Source organism: Aptenodytes patagonicus, chromosome 2, assembly GCF_965638725.1.
Source record: "Aptenodytes patagonicus chromosome 2, bAptPat1.pri.cur, whole genome shotgun sequence".
Lineage (NCBI taxonomy): Eukaryota > Metazoa > Chordata > Aves > Sphenisciformes > Spheniscidae > Aptenodytes > Aptenodytes patagonicus.
The window spans coordinates 48,751,276-48,777,165 of record NC_134950.1 but is presented as its reverse complement, the minus strand read 5'-3'; the positions used below and the strand labels follow the sequence as shown (position 1 = coordinate 48,777,165).

The window sequence follows — 25,890 nt, the reverse complement described above, 5'->3', positions numbered from 1 at the left end:
CTCATGTTCAGCCGGCTGTCGACCAACACCCCCACGTCCTTTTCCGACAGGCAGCTTTCCAGCCACTCTTCCCCAAGCCTGTAGCGCTGCATGGGGTTGTTGTGGCCCAAGTGCAGGACCCGGCACTTGGCCTTGTTGAACCTCATACAATTGGCCTGGGCCCATCGATCCAGCCTGTCCAGGTCCCTCTGCAGAGCCTTCCTACCCTTGAGCAGATCAACACTCCCGCCCAACTTGGTGTCGCCTGCAAACTTACTGAGGGTGCACTCGATCCCCTCGTCCAGATCATTGATAAAGATATTGAACAAGACCGGCCCCAGTACTGAGCCCTGGGGAACACCGCTCGTGACCGGCCGCCAACTGGATGTAACTCCATTCACCACAACTCTCTGGGCCCGGCCGTCCAGCCAGTTTTTGACCCAGTGCAGAGTACACCTGTCTAAGCCGTGAGCCGCCAGCTTCTTGAGGAGAATGCTGTGGGAGACGGTGTCAAAGGCCTTACTGAAGTCCAGGTAGACCACATCCACAGCCTTTCCCTCATCCACTAGGCGGGTCACCTGGTCATAGAAGGAGATCAGGTTGGTCAAGCAGGACCTGCCTCTCATGAAAATTGGTATCATATCAGAGGTATCATGCCTCTGGGTCCAGTATCCCACAGTCTTGGAGACAGCATCACAACGTAAGTAACCAAGAACTGAATAAATTTCATTCTTATAAAATCTGACACATCTACAGATAGGTAAGATTCAGAATAAAGTTTTTTAATTCAGTGGAGAGTTCAGATCTTGAAGCAAGAGATCCATTTCTCCTGCCTGTCCTGGTGAGCCACTGGATTAGACACAACAAATTCAAAAAACCTGAACACTTCTGCTTTATGTAATATCATTGATTTTTCACTGACTTACCATCTTCAGAATTTTCTTAGAAGTAGTGTACAGAGGTGAGTATCTTATCTCATTTTTCTGAAAAATGTGAAGCATAGTATGTTCCCTAGTACAGACGCTGTAGACTTTTCTAATGTACAGTTCATACGACCTTTTGTAATTGCCATTCCTACACAATACCCTCAACTATTAGTCCAGGGCATCTATACCTAAGCAGTCTTTACATTGCAGCACTTTGAGAAAGGCTCCTAAATTTTCCATGGGAGAAAGCAATTTGCAAAGGCATCATTTCAAGTCCTGCATCATAGCAGTCTTCTGAATTCTTTTTCATCCTAACCTGTGCATATAATATTAATGTGGATGTATCCCATTAAAGTGCTATGGATAAGGGATGAAGAACAGAATTCTGTAAAATGTATTTTACTGGGGAAAAAAAGCAGGTCTATTAGGAAATCCAGGTTTTACCAGTTGTCCAGTTTTAGAAGTATGGCTTTGATTTATGGATCAAAATTGCTCATTTATTATTTTATCTATACTGCTTTGGGCAATTTTGACAGTTAAAATTTAGTTTTATTGACCAATGCAGCCAGTTTAGCCACAAGGGGACTAATGCACACACAGCCTGCTGCACTCAAGAAGCTATGATTTGATTCCATGACCAAGTCAGACTGGGAATCGCAACCAACATAACAATAAGTTCGAAATCTCGATGCTCGAGGCAAAATACTTACTCTAAAACACAATCAACCTTTAAAAGAAGGTGGGAAAGAATTTTGTGATAGGAGCCTCCGTGCACTGTTTATTGTAGCTGATATATTCCACCAATGCTTCTGTCAGCAATGGACGCAGAGCAGTACAGAGGAAACCTTTCTTTAATGATTGTGGACAACAGATAAAGCTGGAAGAAGGAAATGAAAATGCAAAAGAGAATCAAAGGTGTGCTCTAGTGCTATGGCTTACCAGGGATCTGACTCTGAGAAAACAGTCTCAAATATTGCCTGTTTTTTTTCCCTAAACCAGATTTTATTCATATGTACATAAATATGCATGTATTCATGTTGCAGCATGAAAGACTTACAAGTTTACTTAAAAAACTTACTGGAATGATTTTAAGCCAATGTTAATTTAGGCCTATCCTATTATAAAATTAGCATCTTCTGCAACCTCAATTTATTGCTCCATTGTGAAGCCCCTTGTGATACATAAACAAATCTCTGAAGAGAAACAAATCAATAAAGTGTCTAATTTGATTAACCATGTTTTTAAATTCATCAAGACAACTGTACAAAAATGAACCACTTACTTGTCAGTATTTTCCACGTCTTCTTTTCATCATCATAATACTGAACCAAATTGCTGGGTAGCCGGTCAGGTCCGGGAGGCAATCCTCCAACCAATAACAGCATTTTCTTATTGGAACGAATTCTTCACCCAAAACAAGAGGAAAGATGAACAACCGCATTACTGAGGAGTATTTTTAGTGGCAACAAAATCATAACCATCAAAAGAATGTTCACTGCTTGCAGTTTTCTATTTCATTTTTTGTGTTTCTTTCCCCAATCATGTCTCAACAATTTTTTGAACCAAGCAGAAAAATGATCAGAAAAGCTGCATATCTCTCTACTCATGGAATAATAAGCTTCCTTTATGCAATTTGTTAGAGGTTCATTCTAGAACGACCTTTTTCTTATATTATCCCTTTAAATCATCACTCTTTACAGCTGAATACACATGAAATGCTCTGGAGTTGTACTAAGGTTAAGCATTAAAGTTGCATGTCAAAAATCGTATTAGTCAAAATCATTATTATAAGCCATTCTACACTCAAAGAACCTTGAAAAAATTAAGGTTATGCAGAGAGTTTGTGAGCCAACTCTTTAATCACACACTGAACTTCAGATATATAGTTTAGTACAATTAGCAGCACTGGGCTAATGGTTATGGGTTAAATGCTACTTACAAGCACTTTTGTTTGTTTAATTTAGTCCAGACTCTTGCTTCTACTCTCCCCCCCGGCTCCCCCCCTTCTCTTCGCTCTCCCCCTGTGCACCACTGGCTATAGCAACACCAATTGGTAAAAATGAGACTGTGATGTTGTTGTGAGCCTCCCCAGAGTGGAGCCCTGCCAATGCTTGCCACTGATCCAGCGGCATGAACCTGCTCAACTGTGCAAAGTCACTCTAATTCCCTCCCTCTGTTTTTCTACCTTCTCCCCCAGGGGGCAACCACTGAAAGGAGTGACTACCCACCCATCAAGAGCTGGCAATTCGCTGCTATTAACCGTGACCGTGATTCCCAATCTGCCTGGCAGTTCTTAAGAACAGGACTGCAATGTCTCATATGCAGTAAAAGCAGTTATCTGCACCCTGGCCTCCAACGCTCCACCTGATGAACGTACGATTTCTTTGCAGCATTAAGGGATTTAGCACAATTGTAAGTGAAAAGGGGAGGGGAGGCCCAGACCCCCAGATGAGCCCTGATGCTTTAATAGTCACTTCGCATATAATTGAACTTTCATCAGTTATACTAAGCTTGGGTGTGATAACACTGAAATAAAGGTCTACGCTCGAAATGTTCCCGTGAAGTAGGAAGGTGACGTAGCCCGGAAAAAATGCATCGATACAAACGAATATGCAGGGGTACCATGCATTGGATGGAAAGCACCCTTGCCAAACACCAACATGTTTCCAAGCACGACAACATCACTGTAGCAATCTGTGTGTCAGTCTGCAGCAAAGACTCCTGACCAAGAAAGGTACCGAATGCCAAGAACCAAAGCCCACCACCACGACTGCACTCCGTGGGGTCAAAGCTGCCCAGGAGCTCCAATCTCAGCAGTGCACTCTGGCAGCAGGGGCTTTACCACCGAGGCACACCAGTGGCTTAGCTCCAACTACTACCTAGACCGTGCTGGGGACCCACCAATTTACATTTGTACCAGGACTGCATCCTCTCTTCGTAAGATTGGGCAAAATGAACTACGTTGTGCTGTAGACACGCACTACCTAGAAGGAACCTCCTTCAGGAAGGGGGCACGCAGCTGAAGGCTCGACCCACACGATGCTTAGGAATAAAACCTTTCAAATGGCTACCCAAAAGACAACTACAGACTGCAGATACATCTATCACAAGGATGGCCAGGGAATTATCTGGCAGGTGGCCTTGTTTGTTTTTAAATGGATTTAGGGCTCAGGGAAGGTCCTGAATTGACAGCGGAGGGAATGAAACCCTCCCTGCAGGGGCAGGAGTTACAGCGCAGGGGCAGTGACACTGCAATATTCTCCCACGCTGTCCTAGCCCCCTGCTTCGCTCCTGACTTGGGGGGAGCCCCTGCGGTACTTCAGTCTTTCTGACAAGCCAGCCTTTGACCTCTGCACTGAACCTGCTATGTACTGTCAAATGATGACTGTTACCTGCCCACCAGACTGTATCTGTGGAGGATATCAGGAAGCGTCTCATGATCACTGTCGGCACCAAATCCACTCAGCGAGACCAAGCTCTGGGGAAAGCTTTCATAAGCATCGCCAGCATCTTGAAACATTCAATGTCCCCGGTGAAGTTTTTAATGAGAGAACATTTGATAAAAACTATGCAACACAGGAGTACGATAAGCTATTTTTGGTATGACTTAGGGATGACTGCACACGTAACAAGTGGCAGAGCAAACCAGAGCCATAAGTCAGTTATGCATGGCCATCCCTAACGATAGAGAATAAATTGTTTATTCCAACCCTCTTGTGTTGTATGTTATATCACAATCAACTCCCTGTGTATTGCAAAATTCAGAATGCCCTTGCAAGGTTTACTTGATAAAGGAGTTTATTTTGATTTTCATCCTTCATCTGTAAAACTCCCTTCTAACTCCAAAGCACTGTGAAAAACCAATGAATGGCCAAGGCTCAATAGTTAAGGTGAAGAATGAAATGTCAGATGTAACTCTGAGTTTCCAGACTTTGGCAGCTGCAACTATCCTTAACATTACTTTTTCAGCTAAACAATCTGAGAAGCTACTGCTTCTTGAGAAGGAGCAACACTGCTATATGGGAATGTTTAAAAAATATTTAGTATTTTTACATGTTTAAAATGGGAAGTAGCATGAACAGAAGCCTTTAATAAAAGTTTAATAAGAACTTAATAGCCAGCACAGTCTCTACCAAAAGCACAGGGTACTCTCACATGGCAAAGAAGAGATGGGTTCTTTTACTCCAAGTATCTAATTTATCTATATTGAGAGCTCTTCCAGTGAACCAAGTAAAGATAATACAGTGACTAAAGATATGCATGTTTTAAACTGATGTGTTTTCTTGGAGCCAATTCTGCTTTTTAAGTTTTTGTGTGAATCGCTACATTTTACATTTTGAAAAAAAAAATCTTCTTTATTACATTGTATTTGTGTTTCATATTGCACTGAGCAGTACTGTTAAAATCTTAAAATACATTCTAAAATATGAAAGACATGGAAATGATCACTGCTTATATGCAGAAGACTTTTCCAAATATTAATAAAAACGTAATTCAGTGAAATACTACAATGAAGGCTGGATTTAAAAATATGTGTAATACCTTAGCAAGATAAAGTTTCTCCCTTTCTTGCATTATTGCGTGTTTGCTATTTGGATAACTCAAGATTACCATGTGAAACACTCTGCATTATATCTGAAACACTCTCTTTTCATAGTCCTTATTTCACAGTGTAGTATACTATTCAGTTACGTACTATGGTTCACAGTGTCCCTAGCAAGGCTATTATGATCACTTGTGTTCAATTAACAGTAGTGGGTCCTGGTCAGGGAAGGCTAAAATAATGTTAACCGTGACCAGGCAGGCTGATGTCATGGCAAAAAGCTGAGATAAACTTATCCATATCTTATCCCAAAAGCATTTCTTACACCTAGAATCCAAAACTCTAGTTCTCATTGATAAACATACACATGTTGCTATTATTCTGCACACACTTAGCAGTTTCTGTTCTGCAAAGATTTTAAAACACTTAATTCACCCTAATTAAGTTCCTGGGTACCCCATGTGGTATGAAATTTATTTTGTCTACTTACAAGACTGGAAACTAAAGTATATTTTAAAGTCAACATTTTCAAACTTGTATCGTTTCCTTCAGGCACACCAACCTAGGAATTTGAGAACTCATATAAGTGGCTTCGTTTTCAGAGATGTTGAACACCCATCAACATACCTAAACCCTACTAACTTCAAAGGTAGAAGCAGACGTGCATCAGCTCTAAAACTCAGGTCACTAGTCCATAGTCTAAACTAACCGTGAATACACAGGGCAAAATGCTGAGCCCAAGAGAGTTTACCAACTCAGAAGGAATCAGTAGAAAAGACAGACCTCAATACTCCTGACAAGCACTCCCACCCAAAGCTCTTTTGGAACCTTGATAGCCTCATGTTAATGGAAAACGCATGAATGGCAAATACTCTTCTTGTACATTGTTTTTCTTTATTAGCATATCCATCAATCTTGCACTGATGGGTTTTCCTTATCTGGGCAGTTAGTAGAAGTTCATTCTACCAAGGCTGGCAAGAAAACAAGCCCCAACAACAACAGGTTTGCTCCAGACTCTTCCAGTTTTTAAACAATGCAGTAAGACTCCCGTCTCTGCATTACCGAATGCAAAGAAATGGAAAGAATACAACGATGAAGTGGCAATCCTGTGGTTCTTAATGCATTTAGTGTAGCATTACACATCAGAAAGAAAACTGCATCTTAGACATACAGGTGATCATGGTATTCCATGAAAAAACAAACAAACAAAAAAAGACAATCCAACTATGCTTTCCACTTAACTCAGGGCTATAATAAAACCAAAAACCTGGATCATTCATTCTCTTTTAATATAGGCTATCACCATGGCTTTGAGTATGGAGCGAGGCAGGTGGCTCTTCAGACCAGGAACCTCACAGACATGGGATGCCTCGCTCCTCCTTGAGTGCTGACCTTAAACACAGCAGAGCCAAATTGAACTTCAGGTATTTGCTCACTGAACTCAGGCACAAACAAAAACAGCCAGAAGACCAGCCCAGATCCAGCAAGAGCAGGTGAATGAGTGGTGAATTTTACTTACATCCACAAATCAAAGGATTTGAGAAACTGGAGGCCAACACACAGTGATACTGTCAAAAAAAAAAGTAGCAAGAATCTCAGAAAAAGTGGCTGTATTAACCTGCAGCAGAAACAAAACATTGCAGTGAGGTTTAGATACCAACCTCAAGGTAACAGACAAAGAGATAAATCATAGAATAATAGAATAGTTTGAGTTGGAAAGGGACCTCTAAAGGTCATCTAGTCCAACCCCCCTGCCGTGGGCAGGGACATCTTCAACTAGATCAGGTTGCTCAGAGCCCCGTCCAACCTGACCTTGAATGTTTCCAGGGATGGGGCGTCCACCACCTCTCTGGGCAACCTCTGCCAGTGTTTCACCACACTCAGCGTAAAAAATGTCTTCCTTATATCTAGTCTAAATCTGCCCCCCTTTAGTTTAAAACCATTACCCCTTGTCCTATCGAAACAGGCCCTGCTGAAAAGTCTGGCCCCATCTTTCTTATAAGCCCCCTTTAAGTACTGATGGGCTGCAGTAAGGTCTTCCCGAAGCCTTCTCTTCTCCAGGCTGAACAACCCCAACTCTCTCAGCCTTTCTTCATAAGAGAGGTGTTCCAGCTCTCTGATCATTTTCGTGGCCCTCCTCTGGACCCGCTCCAACAGGTCCATGTCTTTCTTATGCTGAGGGCTCCAGAGCTGGACGCAGTACTCCAGGTGGGGTCTCACCAGAGCAGGGTAGAGGGGCAGAATCACCCCCCTTGACCCACTGGCCACACTTCTTTTGATGCAGCCCAGGATACGATTGGCCTTCTGGGCTGCGAGCGCACATTGCTGGCTCATGTCCAGCTTTTCATCCACCAGTACCCCCAAGTCCTTCTCAGCAAGGCTGCTCTCAATCCCTTCATCCCCCAGCCTGTATTGATACTGGGGGTTGCCCCGACCCAGGTGCAGGACCTTGCACTTGGCCTTGTTGAACCTCATGAGGTTCACACAGGCCCACTTCTCAAGCTTGTCCAGGTCCCTCTGGATGGCATCCCGTCCCTCTGGCGTGTCGACCGCACCACTCAGCTTGGTGTCATCTGCAAACTTGCTGAGGGTGCACTCGATCCCACTGTCTATGTCATTGATGAAGGTATTAAACAGTACCGGTCCCAAGACGAACCCCTGGGAGACACCACTCGTCACTGATCTCCATCTGGACATTGAACCGTTGACCACTACCCTCTGGATGCGACCATCCAATTCCTCACCCACCGGACAGTCCACCCATCAAATCTATATCTCTCCAATTTACAGAGAAGGATGTTGGGGGGGACCGCGTCAAAGGCCTTACAGAGGTCCAGACAGACAACATCCGTAGCTCTTCCCTTGTCCACTGATGTAGTCACTCCATCATAGAAGGCCACTAGGTTAGTCAGGCAGGACTTGCCCTTGGTGAAGCCATGCTGGCGGTCTTGAATCACCTCCCTGTCCTCCATGTGCCTTAGCACAGCTTCCAGGAGGATCTGTTCCATGATCTTCCCAGGCACAGAGGTGAGACTGACTGGCCTGGAGTTCCCCGGGTCTTCCTTTTTTCCCTTTTTAAAAGTGGTGGTTATGTTTCCCCTTTTCCAGTCAGCAGAAACTTCACCGGACTGCCACGACTTCTCAAATACGATGGATAGTGGCTTAGCAACTTCATCCATCAGTTCCCTCAGGACCCACGGATAGATCTCATCGGGTCCCATGGACTTGTGCACCTTCAGGTGCCTTAGATGGTCTCAAACCTGATCTTCTCCCACAGTGGGTGGCTCTTCATTCTCCGAGTCCCCGCCTTTGCTTTCTGTGGCTTGGGCAGTGTGGCTTGAGCACTTGCCGGTGAAGACTGAGGCAAAAAAGTCATTCAGTACCTCAGCCTTCTCCATGTCCCGGGTAACCAGGTCTCCCGTTTCATTCCAGCAAGGGCCCACATTGTCCCTAGTCTTCCTTTTATCCCTGACATACCTATAGAAGCTTTTCTTGTTGCCCTTGACGTCCCTGGCCAGATTTAATTCTATCAGGGCTTTAGCTTTCCTAACCTGATCCCTGGCTGCTCAGACAATTCCTCTGTATTCCTCCCAGGCTACCTGTCCTTGCTTCCACCCTCTGTAGGCTTCCTTTTTGTGTCTGAGTTTGTCCAGGAGCTCTTTGTTCATCCATGCAGGCCTCCTGGTGTTTTTGCCTGACTTCCTCTTTGTTGGGATGCATCGCTCCTGAGCTTGGAGGAGGTGATCCTTGAATATTACCCAGCTTTCTTGCGGCCCTCTTCCCTCCAGGGCTTTATCCCATGGTACTCCGCCAAGCAGATCCCAATCAGCATTTCAGTTGCAGACCTTTTGTTTGTTAACACTAAAGACTTAATTTAATCTTCGGAAACCAGGACGGTCCTTAGAAACCTTTTTCTTCTAAAAAGGCATCTGAAGGAGCGCTGTGTCCAACAAAAACATAATGTTGAATCCAGTTGTAGTCTGCAAATCTGAACTGATACTGTCGGCATCCATTTGCCCGTAACTGAAGAAACTGTTTTGCCATCACAGAACATGTGATGAGATCTTTTGACAATTACCTTCCCTGCTCCTGGATCGGCATTTCAGTGCAACAAAAGTGTCATATGAAAACTGCTTATTTCAATGGACTTCAGCTTCCACAGTTGACTGCAAAGATAGCCATAATTACCAACACATGTTTAATAGGCAGAAAATATCATTATCCAGGAGTTTAACTATGAACTTGATGAAAGCCATAAGATACAATGTAAAATTTATTTTGGACGGAGAAATTTTGTAAGGTTTTGTTATCACGCAAAATGAATTAATGGACATCACAACCTACAGGTGAATAGGCATCCAGCATCTCTTCCTAACCCTATAGCACTGCCAGGGGATGGACCTGAGCTCTCACAGCCACCAGACCAAGTCCTGCAGATCGGACTTCTGCTGGAACTCTGACCCAGCAGGAATATCGTTTTCCCTATGGGCAAAGTATAGACCTAAAAGAGTATCTTGATTTTGTCAAAACCTAAAGCATACTGAGGTCTCTAGCAAATTATGACCAAGAAATTATTTAGTTCTTAGGTTCAAAATACATTCAAAAATATGCTGAATGTATGAACGTTGCTTTATGAATGGATTTTTCTGACTCTTCTAAGGCACACCTATTGCCCAAGGCACACTTGAAAGAATGGGAAAGAACTTTCTATTAATGCTGTACCTGAAAACCAGTCTCATCATTCATTTTAGTGTCATGAAGATTTTGGGTTTCACCTTTTCATTCTCAGTGTGGGCATGCTTAGCAGCAGGCCCCGAGTACAAGTTTTCATTGCAGCAGAGCTCACTGTAATGTTCACTGAAGAGGTTTGGTGATGCCCAAGAGACACCCGCTCTCCTGCTCATTTAATACATGTTGCTGACCACTGACAGACTGAAGTTTAGGATCATAAATACTAAGTTGGGAATGATTTGCTGCAGACACTGATTGTTGTTTTTGTCCTCTGAATCTACTACAATTTTTTTTTATTTTTGTCCCATGATTTTTCTTTTAAATAAACGCATACAAAAAAAGGAGAGTCACTGTTTGCTCCAACAACAATCTTTCCTTTTTGTCTCTATCTTAAAAGCAGAAGTCTAAGGGTAAATGAATCTTTTGTCTGACAGGCCACACTTAACTGTTGCAAAGTTTCTTTTATTTCTACAGCTGCCAGACAGTTTTCCATCCCCTATGTTAAAATAACTTAGAACCTGTTTGGAGCTCTGAATACCCGATTTTTCTTTATGAATCCATGTCCCACTGCCGTTATTAGTTTAGAATGGTGTCTAAGTAAATCTTGAAGAGTTAGTGTATTTTTTTAGCTGGAAGATTTTTAAAAATAAAGCTAAAGAAAATGCCAAAGCTAGATACTTTTGCAATTTGCTTTCCCTTCTCCACCTCCTTTTTTTTTCATTTGTTTTAGACAGAGGTGGTAAAATGGAAATGTTTATAGAATGTTTCAGGGTGCTCAAATTCACATTTTCCCCCTAGGAAACTTCAATCAACTCTTCCTTTTGATTTTCAAACTGTGCAAAGTCAAGAAGGTCCTTTTTTTATTTGATTCTATATCGGATGTCCATGACGACAGGAGGTCTCTGCATCAGAGGCTGTGTGCTCCCCAGCTGAGTCTCCTTTTCCTTAGGAAGCTGAGGAGGAGAAGAAACAACTTGCTGCTGTCTCACCCAAGCAATCACTGGTTACCTTTTCCACTGCTTTTTTTTTTCTGAAAGGAGGTGGCAGTCAGGGAAGATGGGAAGAATCAACTGTGGCATCAACTTCTATTTACTTCCAGCTTCAGTGCAAACTGCCTGTTTCCATTGAACTTGGCAGCTGATAATATTTGCTCAAAGTTTATTGTCTGCTTTCCAAAAATACAGCAAGAAGTGTTGACTACTAAGTACTAGGCATGACGGTCTTTAAAGAAAATTTCAGGCAGCAAATATGAAAAATGACGCCAGGAAGTATCTACTAATGGATTTCAACTTCCCATATCTTTTAATTTCTTTAGATGGTCCTTTGGTAAACCTGTAATACCAGACAGGACCTGTTTCAACAAAATCAACAACAGAGATGTTTACAGAGCGGTAGAGTCCAGCTCAAAACTTTCATTCAGGATTCCTTAACTTCCCTGCTCAATCTTTTTCAGGCCGTACTTTGCAAAGGATAATGACAAACTTTGCTCCGATTTAGAAAACTGCTCTGATTATTAAAACACAGGAGTTGTTTGAAAAGATAAAATGGTGTTTTTACAGATTATGAGGATTTTTTCCATAACGTGAGTTTAACAGAACCAAAGCTTTTTTCCTAGCAAACTGTTTTCTGTTGATTTTGTGTTCTACATTTGCTCTCCTCGCTCTCCTTGCCCCCAAAGCTCGCTGTACTTTCTCTTCAAGTACAAATCCAAACAGTTACACCTTCGCAGCTCTGTTCCATTTACTGCTCAGCAGTTACAGACTCAGAACCTCTGTATTAATCTGCTATAAGGAAAAAACTATAGTGACCCCAAGCCACAACGTGCCTTCAAAGACTCTCTTCTTTCTACCTCCTCTTTCCACATGAAAGGGATGCACACCAGGCAAAGAGTGAACAGAAAAGCCTCAGATAGGACACATAGGCAGCCAAGACAGGTGTGTGTGATGCTCACCATGATCCTAGAGCACTCCATTTGTAAAAGGTACACCCGAAGTATAAATCATACCAGGAGGACTTTTGTTTGAGAGGGAACTTCCTTATCTAGGAGGCTCTGCACCACCTGTGACCTACGTTCTCCCTGACAGGACAGTCCTGGATTGTGTTGCCAAAGCATGGGCAAGAACAGCACAGGACCTCATGGGAGACAGCTCCATTCTTTTAGGGACCCAGAAGATTTGTAAATGAGCTGCACAGACTGTTGCAGGTGCTGGAAAGGGGCATTTTTGCTGAAATACAGCATTTGAGGAGGAAGTTTCCATTTTCGCAGGCACTTTGCCCTCAGTTTGAGTGGCTTAGTAAGACTATTTTTTTAACTTAATTTTCCCTCTAGAACAAGGTGGCTTGAAATCCAGTGAAAGGTTTCCCCTCTTGCAAAAAGAGTTTGGAGATGCAGATACCTGAACCTGCTTCAAGTGCTAAAAGGGGCAGGGTGACGGAAAGCCGAGGAGCAGCACAGCCCAACCAGCTGCAGCAGCCTCTGGAGATCCACGCTGAGAGGTCTGAAGCAGTCGGCATTGGTGTGTGTGAGGTAGGGAGCCTGGTGGAAGGAGCACTGAGGGGCCAGGGGCCACAGTAGCAGAGGATTCAAGAGAAGGGACAGGCAGAAGTGAAGCTCAGGTAGGTTGGATCTGGGGAAGAGCCCTATCTTGCAGAGTGGCCTGAGAGCAAGGAGGAGCCTATGAGGCAGACTGGCAAGGGAAAAAGAGTAGTTTGGATGTTCAAAAGGCTTTGAAGTAAGGGATTTTGAGAAACTGAAGTTCTGGAGCAAGAGAGGGCAGGAGGTGGGGAAGGAGCTGGAGGTATTGGGACTATGTGTCACCTAAGGACATAAATCAGGAAGGGCTGGCAGTTCACAAAGGAGAACATCCCAACTAGTACCTCTGACAGGACACTGGCTGGCAGGGGAAGGGGAGTACCCGCACATGGTACTTGGCACCCCTTCTTCATCTACAGCTGTTGGAAAGACGGTTGCCCATAAGAAAGGCCATTAAATGCTCTTCATAAATTATGTTTCTCTCAACAAGTACTATAACTGGGCCAAGAAACGGGCTATCACCTATGCCACCGCAGCTCTCACGGATTTTACCAGCCAGGCCATACAGGTCTTTAATTAGGCTCCCAAGGACTGTCCTGACCCCACAGCAGTCCTTTTAGGACAACGGTGCTGCCTTTGACTGTAACGTGAGCTCCAGGCCTCCCTCCCTCTTGGATACTCAACACCTCCCCACTTACACTTCAGCACTAGCCTGTCTCCAAAGGCAAACGGATGCGCATAAGGCAAGTAAGGCAAGTAGGTGAGACTAACTAGGATTAAACCGACTACAGGTTTGTGGTTCACTTCGCCGCAGCCTCTAATGTGTCAGTCTCCCTTCTGCAGCTCAGCTGAGAGAGTCCTGGCACAGGTACAATTTCCTGATATTAATACAGGCACATAGGACCTGATCCAAAGCCCACTAAAATAAACCGGAGCCTCACATTCACTTCATCCACACCGTAATGCAAATGTTAATAATTCACATACATTTTAAGGTATGTTTTTTATCCAGATGTTAATTTGGGGTCTGAAATATTTCTCACTTGCAATTAACCATGAGTACGAATATTAGTGAAAAATCTGAATATTGGTGTCAGGATCACAAAGGGACAGGCAGGTGGCTGTTACTAGAACAGGGAACAATCTATTTCAGTGAAAAAAACAAGTCAATTTTTTTATAACCACCAAACATGCCCTACTGAGATCCTACAAAAATCTTAGCAGAAAAAGAAGTCAAATTGAACTACAGTCTCTAAAATTTGTAGACAAATAGTGTATTCAAGAAGGAAATTATTTAATTGCCAAGGCACGTAACCAGTTTCTTCAAATTTTTAATCTCCTCTGTAGAAAGTAAAACAGACTGGGTATATATGTCTTCCACATAAATGCTAGTGTCTCACCCTGTTCATCACTTTACATTTTCCTTCTTCATCAACAGTTACCACCTTCCTACTGAGTGAAAACTGGTCATATCATCTTCATCACCTGTCACTGTTTAATTTGCTGTCACTTTCACTAATATCACCTAACACCAAACAGTCTGGATGATCCCCTCTCCCCGCTGAAATTAAAGAAAAATAAAAAGCTCTACAATTAGCTTCAGCAGGACCAGAATTTGCACTTCTAATCTCCCCAAGGTCTAGTAGTCCAGGGAACAAAAGTATGGAAAAACAGCTGGGTCTGTACGTGCTGGGACTTCACTGAATCCAGAAAACAGCATGGTCAGGCTTAGCCTTCTTATCTCTGTCTTTTTATCTCCCTCCTTTCTCTTTTACTCTTTAATTCCATATTTCCTGCCTACAACTTTTCCCACCTCAGGTCACTTGGTTGATCCCCGTCCATTTTTCCTCCCCCACATCTGAAACAGCTTTTCCAGAAACTGAAATACTCAGCTGTTATTGACAACAGATGCTGTTTCTGCCAAGAATTAGTTTTTTTCCCCTTTTGTTTCATTCCCTCTCTTCTTTTTATCTGCTGGGGTTTTATTTGTTTTGCTTGTCTCCTTTCCTGTCTGGTATCCTATTCTTCCACTTTTCTCCCCTCAAAACTGTTCTTCTCTCCCCTTTTCCCTCATTTGTATTTCCTTGCTTCCGCTACTTATGTCCTGTTTCTCCCCTGGAGTATCTTAATTCCCTTCTTTTTCTGCATTTCCCCCTCTCTCCCAGCTTTACTCTCCTCACTCCCCTCTGCCTTCAGGTACCTGATGCAGCTGTACAGACGTCTAACTGCTGCTCTGCCTGCAAATCCTGGGAGGAGCTGACCGGCCCAAACCACTGATGTCGAGAGGAGCTGCATGCGTCCTGCAGCCGACAAACAACTCCCAGGCTGTAACTGCCTCTTCCCACCCAGCCTATCTTCTCACGTCTGTCTGGAACAGAAGTCATTGTAAATAGTTACAGGCGAGCGAAACCATGAAATCATGGCAATGTTCTATAAAAAGGCAACAATATTTAGGTAAAACATTTAATAATAAGCTCCATTATTCAAATATTTTTCTGTAGTGCTCCATTCTCTGTCTACAGCTATACTGCGCATTAGCACAAGCAAAATTAAAGTTAAAAGCTAGGCATTTCATAGCAGTGATGTGTTTTTAACCATTTTCATTGTTGCAAGTAAACATGGAAGCAATAATAATTCTCACTAGCTCACTCATCTTTAAAAGTGAAATTCTTTCCAGCCATACGGTAATACTCTAACCCAGAACTTTTTAAAATTGAAAACACATACCATGTATTGTATAAAATTATTATATTACACAATAAAGCACAGAGACATTTTAACTAACTCAGTATTCTTAGTGAAGTCCCGAGAGTCAAACAAACTGGAAGACGAACATTCCTCTGTCTAAATGCATTTTCTTTCCAGAACTACAGAAAACATGACACAGCACAGACTTATCTGTGTCTCTTAGGGACAGACAAACATCATTTAAGCCTAACGTTCAGGGTCACCATAATGGGCCCAACCCGCTCCATGCTGAAATCAACTGGGGTTTTTCCTACTGATGTCAAAACTGACTGTGCCTCAGGAGGCTTTAGCAGTGGTTTGTGTGCTGAGGCCCTACTGTAGGTGAGGATCACATCGGCCAGAAAGCTCCAGCATTAACCTGAAAAAGGGAGATCAAAGTCAACAGAATTACTAACTTACTTAGAGTTGAGCACCTGATTAAATGCCAGATCAGAGCCAAAACACCCACCCCCCATGGTAAAGTCCTAAACCTCAGAGTGCACGGCAAGGTTCACAAGTCAGGAACGTCATTCCTCAACTTTTTAAACGATGATCGTTTAGTTGCTGTACTTCAAAAAATAATTTTACAAAAATGCATGAGGGCGTTCAAGTGTTACCTTCCCTCAGGAAATTTCATGAAAAAAAAAAAATTTGCTCTCCCTGCAGGTAAACAGCGTTTTTCACTGCAGCACAAAAGACATCCCGGGTACCTACTAGCCCCAGCATCACTTGCGCTGCAGTATCTGCATTTGTAGCACAAACTTTATAAATAACTCTGCTCGTAGTGCGCAGACTGGGTCTTAGGATCCAAAATCATTTTCCTCCAGCCCCGACAACAGCAAAAACTTGTGTTTGTCAGAAAAGCGAGCACGTGTGATTTACCACATAAAGAACAAGCTTAAAGAAACAACCAGTGCTATTTTTACTGTAACATTTCAGAGGAGAATCACAGTATTTCGAGCTTCCCATTACACTCGTTTTGTTTAAGAAATACAAGTAGACCCATTTCCAAAGTACTCCAGAGTGGCAGTGCGCGTATGGATATGTATGTACGTATGTGTACACATTTTTAAGTAGCGTGTTACAAAAAAAAAGTTCTCTTTCAAAATGCAGAAAAGTTATTGGCAAGTTCTAATTCTGAGTGCGATTCTCCTAATTTCTTCAACACCCAGTAAGCAGGTGGCTACTGCACTGTGCCGCCTGTATTTCTCACCAACCCATACTGCACTGTGCAGTATATATTATACTGCACAAGAGGAACAGTTAATCTCTTTCTAAAGACATGTGAATCTTTCGTGAATGACCTTGCATTAAACTTTAAATTCCAAATTACCAAGGCCACCATCGCTCACAGAAAAGGTAATCGAAGTTTTAAAGTCCTTTTCTCTGTAACAATTTTTATCTACTTGCACACGCACTTAACTGTTAGTTACTTTTAAGATTTCCTTCTGCAGATTAGTAACTTAAGAAACTCTTTACAGATTTTCTCCCTTAAAATAAAATTTTACTGAATGAATGTCAGCCTGTCACTGCAGCTTTAGAGAAACTATGAGTAACAGGAACAAGTCTGGAAATCTCTATAGTCTTGGGTATGTTTCTTTTGTTTCTTCATTCATGTTTAAGGCGGCATTTGTACACTTAGGCAGCCTGATGAAATCTTAAAGTGATTAAGATTCAAAGATGGGCCTTCGTGACATTTATGAATTCCCAGGAATATCACCCAAAACCAAAAATGAAAATATAATAATTGCATTCTGTATCACAGAGCATTTCAACATCTCCAACATTTTAACATTTTGAGTAAGTTCTAGTGCCAGCTTGTAAATAAGAGAAATCTAAATGGTTGTGCTCTGATTTCACCGCCACCGAAGAACCCAATCAAGAGAAGCCAGTTACGATGCTGTCATTAAACGCACATTAAAGTTGAGAAGGTGACGGTACGTTTTCACCCACTACGGTTAAGGGTCTCTGAAATACCACCCTCTGCACAGACGTGCAGACCTATTACAAATAAAAAACGTGGTATTTGTGGTATTTGGAGTCGCCCATAAGCCATTAAGTAAGCACAACTTAGAATCTAATCTAGGTCTACTTAAAGTGCGATCCTTTTGTGTATGCTCCCGCTTACAGGGAAAGCCAGCTCCCAGCACCAGGGGTATCAGATTCTTGCAGCATCCATGACACTTGTAAGCATTCAGTGGTCAGAACACCACTACATATCCTTCAAATGACATGGACCAGTGAAGCTGGAAGGTATCTTCACTGAACCAAGCCGGCTGGTATCTCAGCAATCCACCAGGACACGAGCCCCGGCATGCCCCCGGCGGCGTGCAGAATCTCGACTGAGAAGGAGGTGGTGGGGTTTGCATTTTTGAAAGTCAACAGTTTTGAATATTGAAATGCGAAGGGTACGCAGCAGCTACAACAGTGGCATCTCAAAAATACTTTACACTGCAAAATGCTGGTATTCGTTTTTTACTGTAGGATTTCAGAGTGAGAATCGGTTAGACAGCAAGGTGATAAGCACGACAAAACACTAACAGAGCGAGCTAGCCAGAGATAATAAAAGAAGCCACAGCATTTTCAAAGTTAAATCATCGGGGTACCTATTACATGAAGATGTAAAGAATCCTCTGCATTAATGCTAACAGTGCGTATTATCTGAAATATATAATAATGTACTAGTTTTTCTTGCTGCTGTTAAGTCATTAGTAATATCCACCTACTAGTTAAAAAGCTGAATAATACAAAGTGTGCTTTGATTTCTGCGCTGCCATGCCACTGTACTTGGAATATGGTATTCTCTTTCCATTTTTGAATGAAATGAAGTATAAACGTATTTTAAAAGGAGAAAAATAAATATCCCCTTCATTTCGGGTATATTTACTGCTCATTAAACTACATGCTGTGCTTTCAGTTCCTAACACCAACCTCATATTGTCAATCTTTGACATCATGATTCATTACCTTATTAAATGAAAATAACTGACATGTCATAGATGTAAGGACTATGAAGTCACAAGTTTCCACACACAATATGGACATCACCCAAACATCAGCAATACCAGGGTGTGCACAAATAATGCAGTTATTTATGAAAATAATTAATTAGATTTAGGACTTGGATAGTACAGCTTAAAACGCCCTGAAGATGCAACTCCTTGTTAAGGAATAGCATTGGGGGAAAAATATAAATAAATACGGCCTATAAGAAATAATTACAACAGGTTCCCAAAGCACGGGCCCCCCGCACGCACGGCGAAGCCCCACAGTCACACGTTTGCCCCACGGACGAGGCACGACGGCTGAGAGAGCTGCGACCGCCGCCAGCACGCCGGGAGGCCGGGGAGCGGGCCGGGCACGGTCTTCCCGCGCGGGCAGCCGAGGGACCCACGCCGCGGGAGGCACCCGCGGCCGACCGCACCGCCGTCCGACTCCGAGGAGCCCCCCCGCCCTCGGACGCGGCCTCCGCCCCCGCCGCTGCCCTGCCGGGGGTCCGGCCCCCGACGCCTAGCGCCGCGCTGGCGGCGAGGCAGCCGGCGGGGCCGCCTCCGCGCCCCTGCCCCGGCCGGCTCACCGCGCAGCAGCCCCCCCCCCCCGCGCCGGAGGCGGGCGGCCGGAGGGGCGCTGCGGGGCGCCAGCCGCTACCCCCCGCCCCCGGCCGCAGCGGCCCCGCCGGGCCGAGGGGAGGGGACGAAAACTTTGGCGGTGCTGGGGGCGGGCAGCTTGGCCCCGCCGCCGCCCTTCAGCCGCCACCGCCGCGGGCGGGCTCCCGCCGCCCGGCCCGGCCGCAGCCGCCGCGCCGCCCCCTGCCCCGCCGGAGAGCGCCCGGCCCGGCCCCCGCGGGGTCTCTGCCCGCCGCCGCCTTGGCCCCGCGCCCTGCGGGCCCTCCCCGCTCCCGCAACCTCCCGCGGCCAGAAGCCGCCGAGGGGGCGTCTGTGAGGGAAGGCCCCCCCCTCCCCGCCGCCCCCCTCACCTGCTGGCCAGGCTCTGCCGGCAGTGCTGCCTGAAGGGCATCAGGTGGTAGTTCATGGCGTCCAGCAGCAGCTTCTGGCAGACGGGGTCGGTGCGCATGAAATCCACCGACTGGACCCGCTCCACCAGCTCCGGCGCCGGGATGAGGGCGAAGCGGAGGCGCTTCATCAGGTCTGGGGCGTACTGCATGCGGGTCTCCCGGTCGTGCTCCAGCCAGAGCACGGACATCTGGAAGAGCGCCAGCTCCGACTCGACGGGGGGGGGTAGCGAGTCGAGCAGGGCGCGCATCTCCTCGAAGTTGAGCAGCAGCACGTCCTCCACCAGGTACTTGTTGGCCAGCTTCTTGGTCTCCTCCAGGCCGTGCAGGGCGGCGATCTTGCACACCTGCTTGTAGTTCTGCACCGAGATCTGGTCGTTGAGGAACTGCACGCACAGCTTGGTGACCTGCGGGATGTGCAGGATCTTGCTGACCGACAGCACCTCCTCCACCGTGTCCAGCGAGAGGGTCACGTTGGCCGTGTACAGGTACTCCAGCACCAGCCGCAGCCCGATGGAGGAGCAGCCCTGCAGCACCAGGTTGTTGATGGCCCGCGGGCTGGCCAGCAGCTTGTCCTCCGGGGAGGAGGACGGGGTCCCGGGCTCCTCCTGCGGCTGCGGCGGCGGCGGTTCCTTCGGCGGGCCCCCCAGCCCGTCCTGGGCGCCGGGCCCCAGTCCCAGGGCGTGGGGGTGTCCGCCGCTCCCGCCGCCGCTGGAGAAGAGGGATCGGAAGTACTGGGAGCAGGAGGCCAGCACGGCCTTGTGGCAGTGGAACTGCTGGCCCTGGGCCGTCAGGGTCACGTCGCAGAAGAGCTGCTTCCTCCACAGCAGGTTGAGACCGTGCAGCAGGTTGTCGCTGTGGCTGGGGTCGAAGGTGGAGGTCCTGTCCCCGGATCTGGACATGGCGAGCGGCCTCCGACACACCTGCCTTTTAAACCCTCCTCCAACCTGGGCAGAGGGGTGGGGAGGAGAGCGGGGTGGGGGGACACACGGGACGACACAACAATAAACACAGAGCTTTAGAGGCCCGGAGGGCGCATCCCGGCCGTCTGCGCACGGGTGCCGGGGGGAGCAGCCGGGGAACGGGCTCCCCTCTGCCCGCCGAGCCGCCCCCCCCCCCCCCCCCGGGCACGGACGGGCTCGCTCGGAGGGGCCGCAACTTGGGAGGGCTGGAGATTTATTTTTTTGGCCTCCCCCCCCTCCTCCCCTCCCCAAACACCCACACACACACCACCCCTTTCTCCTCCCTCCTCGGTGCAAACCCGGCTGCTCTCCAGGGGAGGAGCGAGGAAGCTGGGGACGTTTTCAAAGCTGAGCCACCCCCCCAAAAAAACCCCCCACCAACCACCCAAGCAATCAAACACACACAAAATAAGCGCCCCCCCCCCCCCCCCGCCCCCCCCAAACTCCGCGATGCCCAGAGAAACTACCAAGTGACTGAAACTCTGCCGGCAAGGCGAGCTGCCCTGCCCGCCGCCAGCCCCCGGCCCCCTCCGGCCGCTTTGGCAACTCGGCGGCTCCGGGACCCGCTTCCTCCCCGCGGCCGGGGGGCGGCGTGCCCGGGGCGGGGGGCCCGGCGCTGGCCGGTACCGAAGTTGAGCTCCTCTCCTCGACCCGGCGGGGGGGCGAGGGGGGTTGCAATACTTCGCACCCCGGAGGAGGAGGAGGAGGAGGAAGAGGGGGTGAGGAAGCGGCAGCCCCCGGCCCGCCGAGGGGCCGCCCGCTGCTGTCCTGCCCGGCTCGCTTCTCCTCGCAGCAGACGGCGCCGCTGCCGTAACTCCGGTAACTACGTGAAGTTCCAGTTGGGGGAAGGACGGGGGAGGCGGGTGGGGGCGGCGGGTAGCAGGGCCCTGCCCGGCGGCCCCTCGGTCCGACCGGGCCCCGCCGCGCCCGCCCCGGCCCTGTGCCCGGCCCGGGGAGGGTGGTCGGCGGGGCAGCGCCGAGCTGCGGCCGCACCTGCGGGGGCTGCGCAGCCACCGACCCGCGCTGGCCGCATCCCGCCCCGCGGAGCGCCGCCGCCGCTCTTCCTCCTCCTCCTCCTCCTCAGCGGGATCCCGCCGAGACCTGCTCCTGCCATTGCAGCGCGCTCAGTCGCTCCTCGCCAGCGCTGGGCTTCCTCTGCCTCCCTTCACCCCCCCCCGCCCCATTTATCGGCACAGCGAGGGGCTCCCTCCAGCCGCTTCCCCTGCCCCGGCGCCGCTCAGCCCCGCTCCGCGCCCCGCCGCCGGCTACGGAAACCTCCCGGAGCCTCTCCCTTTAAGTGGACCCGGTCAATCCCCCCCTCCCCAGCGCACACACACACATACATACATGCACACACACACATATATATACACACACACACTCCTCCTCTTTCTCCCTCCCCTTCTTTCTTCCTCGTTTTGCCCATTTCTTGTAATCGGAGTTTATTCTGCAAACGCGTTCGTTACACAACTGCCCCCCCCCCCCCCCCCCGCACACACTTCCAGCACACACACCCGCACACACAGACACCCCTTTCCTCTCCCCCAACAACAAACAAATCGGGAGACACAAGAAAATGCACAGAGACGGTTAGACACAAGGCCAGAAACTTACCTGCTCCACAACCAGCTGCCAAAGTAAAGGTTCACTTAAGCTCCCCCCCAAAAAAATCAATTGTCCTTCCTTTTTAAAGGTTTGCTCGCTCCTTCAAAAAAAAAAAAAAAAAAAAAAAAGGAGAGAAAAGAAAGAAAGAAAAAAAAAAACCTTCTGGTTCCCAACTCGGAGCAGTCACTCTTTACAATTTATTTTGTCGTACATCATTTGATCACCATGAATTAGCAACAGCAAGAAAATGTACGAGAGAGAGAAGAGGAGAGAGAGAGAAAGAGAGAGAGAGAGAGAGAGCGCAGAGCTTTCTGCAAGAGAAGAAGAAGAAAAAATGTACGTGTGACAAATTATGCTACCAAGAAACAACACATCATTATCCTTGGGCCTGGGGCTCAGTGAGTCGTAACGAGAGTAATAGGAAATCCACGGTTGGGGAGAGAAACGGTCGTGCATGGCCAGTGGAGAGAGACCATACAGGGGGATGGATGCTGGAGAGACTCGCAAAATTATGGCTCAAGGCTATTGTAAAAATTGTCGAGCGTAAATGACTGCGATTTCAAACATCTTTGGAAGAAAGAAGGGGAAAAAGCGAGCCCCCCCTCCTCTCTGCCTCCCTCCCTCTCGCTCTCCCTCTCTCTTCTCTCCCTCTATAAAGAACCGTCAAGTTTTAGTGCGCATTGCTAATTAGTCAATTTCTCTCTGCCTTCACAGGCTGGCGACTTTGCTGCTGAGCTGAAACTGCTAATTTCTGTGACCAGCTTTTTTCTTAGCTGTGATCTGGATGAATGAGTAGCTGTCTCACAGAGATGACAAAAATAAACTCTAATCCCCCCAAAAATTTCCACTACATCTTTCTCATGCATAGATTTATGATCTTCAAGCGCCCTGTGCAATATGCAAACTTTTTGTGTGCGAGTGTGTGTGTGTGTTGCTGGGCGGGGGGGGGGGTAAGTCTGTTGTATTCAGGTTGCACAGTATTTGTTTTGTGTCTCTGCTCTCCCCCCGCACCCCAGATGTGATGGAAATAATGTCTGATTTCACTACCCAATATATTGTCACCCACCCCGCCACCCCCCTTGTATTTATATTACTGCTTTGACAGGATACATCCTCCTTCCTTGCAAGTATTGATGAGGCTGGAGGGGTGGAGGGGAGAGAAAGAAAGTGAGGCTACTAAATGGTGTTAGTGGTAAAACATTCCCTTTACATTTGTTCCCCTGCACTGTTCAAGATTTATGATCTTGTTTGAAGGCATATTTTCTCTATCGTTTTGTCTGGTTAGACAACCGTCTCTGAACTTCACTGTCAGCTCTTCAACAGATAAGGGTTCAGAAGTCACTTTTTTTTTTTATTGGAAGATTAGCATATTGTCAGATTTGTCTTTCGGTTTCAAGACTTTGCAATGCAGAAGCCTGAATCAAATGGCAGGAAAGCAGCTGCTATTTCACAAATGTAACCTTTCAACTTTCTGCCAGAGCTGATACCCTAGAAACGTGCACAGCACAGCCCATGGGTTGGGGCTTTGTTTTGGTTTTTGCTCCTTTATAGTTGTAACAAGCAGAGGAAATGCTCATTGTAGGCATTTTGGGCTTTTTCTTTCCACCAAGGGGCACTTTGGTAGAGGACATGTTCTCCATACTTTATCTCATGATATATTGCACCCTCACATTTATAGCTCTGTTCTTCTGTTGTCAAACCTCCAATTGTCAAAAAAAAAAAAAAGAAAAAAAGAAAAGAAAAAGGTGGAATGTATGCCCTTGAATGAAATGCACATGAAAGGAGACTGGAGCGAGCACTTACAGAAAGTTTTACCTGGTGTGAAAGCCATGAGCCCCATCCCCTTTCCCAGATAATACTCAGGCTCTCGTTAATTAAAATACACACCAGGAGTGGGACTTTGTATGCCAGGTCTCATGGTCTTTCTCTTTGACTTGGCCAAGGATGCCGATGCATTTACAAAGTTGGAGTCAGATTGCTCACGAATGCAAGGACTGGAACTGAAAGGCATCAAGGCAGTTTCTGCTTTTATTTATTTTCTGATGACCTTAAAAAAGAAGTTCTGTCATACCTTTCTGTTTCTCCTCACCAGGTATCTCCTTTCCTCCTCCCTTGGACGTCAAGTATTTCTGCAAGAAATTTCCAAGCGAAATTAGGCAGCTGGTGTTTTAGGGCATGGTATTCTTCCCAAAAGAATGACACCCTCATATGCTGCTTCTAAAACCGTTTTCTTTGTTTTGCTCCCGTTGTGCCTCCCCTTCCTCCCAGTTGTACCCTGTTGGCCACCCAGATTTTGACCCCGTTCAGGTGAAGAGAAACATGAATTATAGGACACCTCCATTTCACTAGTAGCTGGTGTCTTCAGTGATGCGAGTTGTCACCCAACTGTAGTAGATGGGAAGAACAATTTTTATATCACGCCTGTGCTGCTGAACTTTACTGCTGTAATGGCTGTAAATAATCCCCACGGGGTTTTGTATCAGTTTTCACTGAGTGATGTGTCACACACTCTTATACCATTGTAAGCTGCCAAAACAGGTCTGTGCCAATGTGTAGCAAGTTTCTGGGACTAGCATACTGGTATGTTTTGCTCATTAGTGAAAGGACCTGGTTAATTTTTATTTAACTTTGCTACACTAACTCAAGTTGAAATAAAGTTCAGTCTTACTTATATATATGATTTGTGGTCACTTACGAATTACATTGGACAAATATTTCCAGAAGTCCTGGGTATGGTATTTTCTAAATGGGCTTGAGCACTTCTGAAAGGAGACTTCAAAGTTTCTAACTCACTTGGGTGCTTTTCAAAATTTTACACATTATATCTGCAAAGTAGAAAATTAAAGTTCCTCTCTTACAGGCGGCAGCTATCAGCAGAAAATTCCATGTGTTTTCTTTCTTCTGCGGTTACTCCCTGACCTGCACCATGTAAAATTATCCGTTTTCTTCTGTGGAGCAAAACTAGATGTACTTGCCACTTGGTTTAAGCAGGGACTTCATGTCTCTAGTTTATAAGCCTAAGACCATCACAGACTTCAGGGAAACCACTGGGAGCGAAAAGCGTCTGCCCCAAGGCACTGAACACATTCTAACTCCTGAGCCTTCCCTACTGTAGCTATAGGGCTCTATCCCTAAGCAGGATTTCCAAAGAACAGCGGGCAGTGCCCCATGCTTTCGTCTTTTCAAAGCCAGAGGTTAGTAGGTGTTGTGCTTTTACTTGTCTTCCCTTAGCTCATCTCTTTCCTTCCATGCAGACTCCTCAACTTACCGAAGCCTCATTGCAGAGACTTGCAGTAGGGAAGTCAATACTGCAAAAGGAACCGAATCACATCCTGCAATTAAAGGAAGAGGTCCTCATGCACAGGAGGCCTTCATCAAGAAAGTATAAGGCATTGTCATTAGAATCCCAGGGAACAAACTTGGTAAATAAGCACAGTAAATACTTTTCACTAAGAGTAATTATATAAAAAAGAGAAATTTAGAACCCCTTTATTACCTGCGCTTGTAATATGAAACATACCTCTGCACAACTGATGTTTTGTGGGGGATTTTTTGCAGTTTTAGTTGTTGCAATATACACTGATATCCTGGCACAGCTCAGAAATCAAGTTACATGCACAGTATCTTAATTATTAAGAACAAAAATAAGTGTCAATTCTGAACACCTGCCCCTTTGTCATTGACACTGTTGTCAGAAACGCAACTTCAGCTGGCTCCCCTATTAGGGGCACAGCAATTGACTTTGTGCATGTCGTCTGGCCTGCTGAACTCTCTCAGCAGTCTGCATTTCTGCCACTGTTGCATTTCAAATGGTAGAACAGAGATGATAGCGCTCATCAGAGCCACCTGTGTGTGGATGGGATCTCTCAGCA

General features: G+C 46.3%; 1 protein-coding gene across 1 annotated transcript in view; it reads right to left on the bottom strand.

Moving 5' to 3' along the window:
- Positions 1-21,595, bottom strand: part of KLHL14 (kelch like family member 14) — a 69,973-nt gene extending 48,378 nt beyond the window's left edge. The window contains exons 1-3 of the mRNA XM_076329773.1: positions 21,407-21,595; positions 19,416-20,398; positions 2,188-2,309 (exon numbers count right to left, since the gene is read on the bottom strand). Coding sequence (XP_076185888.1) covers positions 2,188-2,309; positions 19,416-20,353 — 1,060 coding nt within the window. The 5' untranslated portion in view covers positions 20,354-20,398; positions 21,407-21,595. The remainder of the gene's footprint in view (positions 1-2,187; positions 2,310-19,415; positions 20,399-21,406) is intronic.
- Between the last annotated feature and the right edge of the window lie 4,295 nt (positions 21,596-25,890).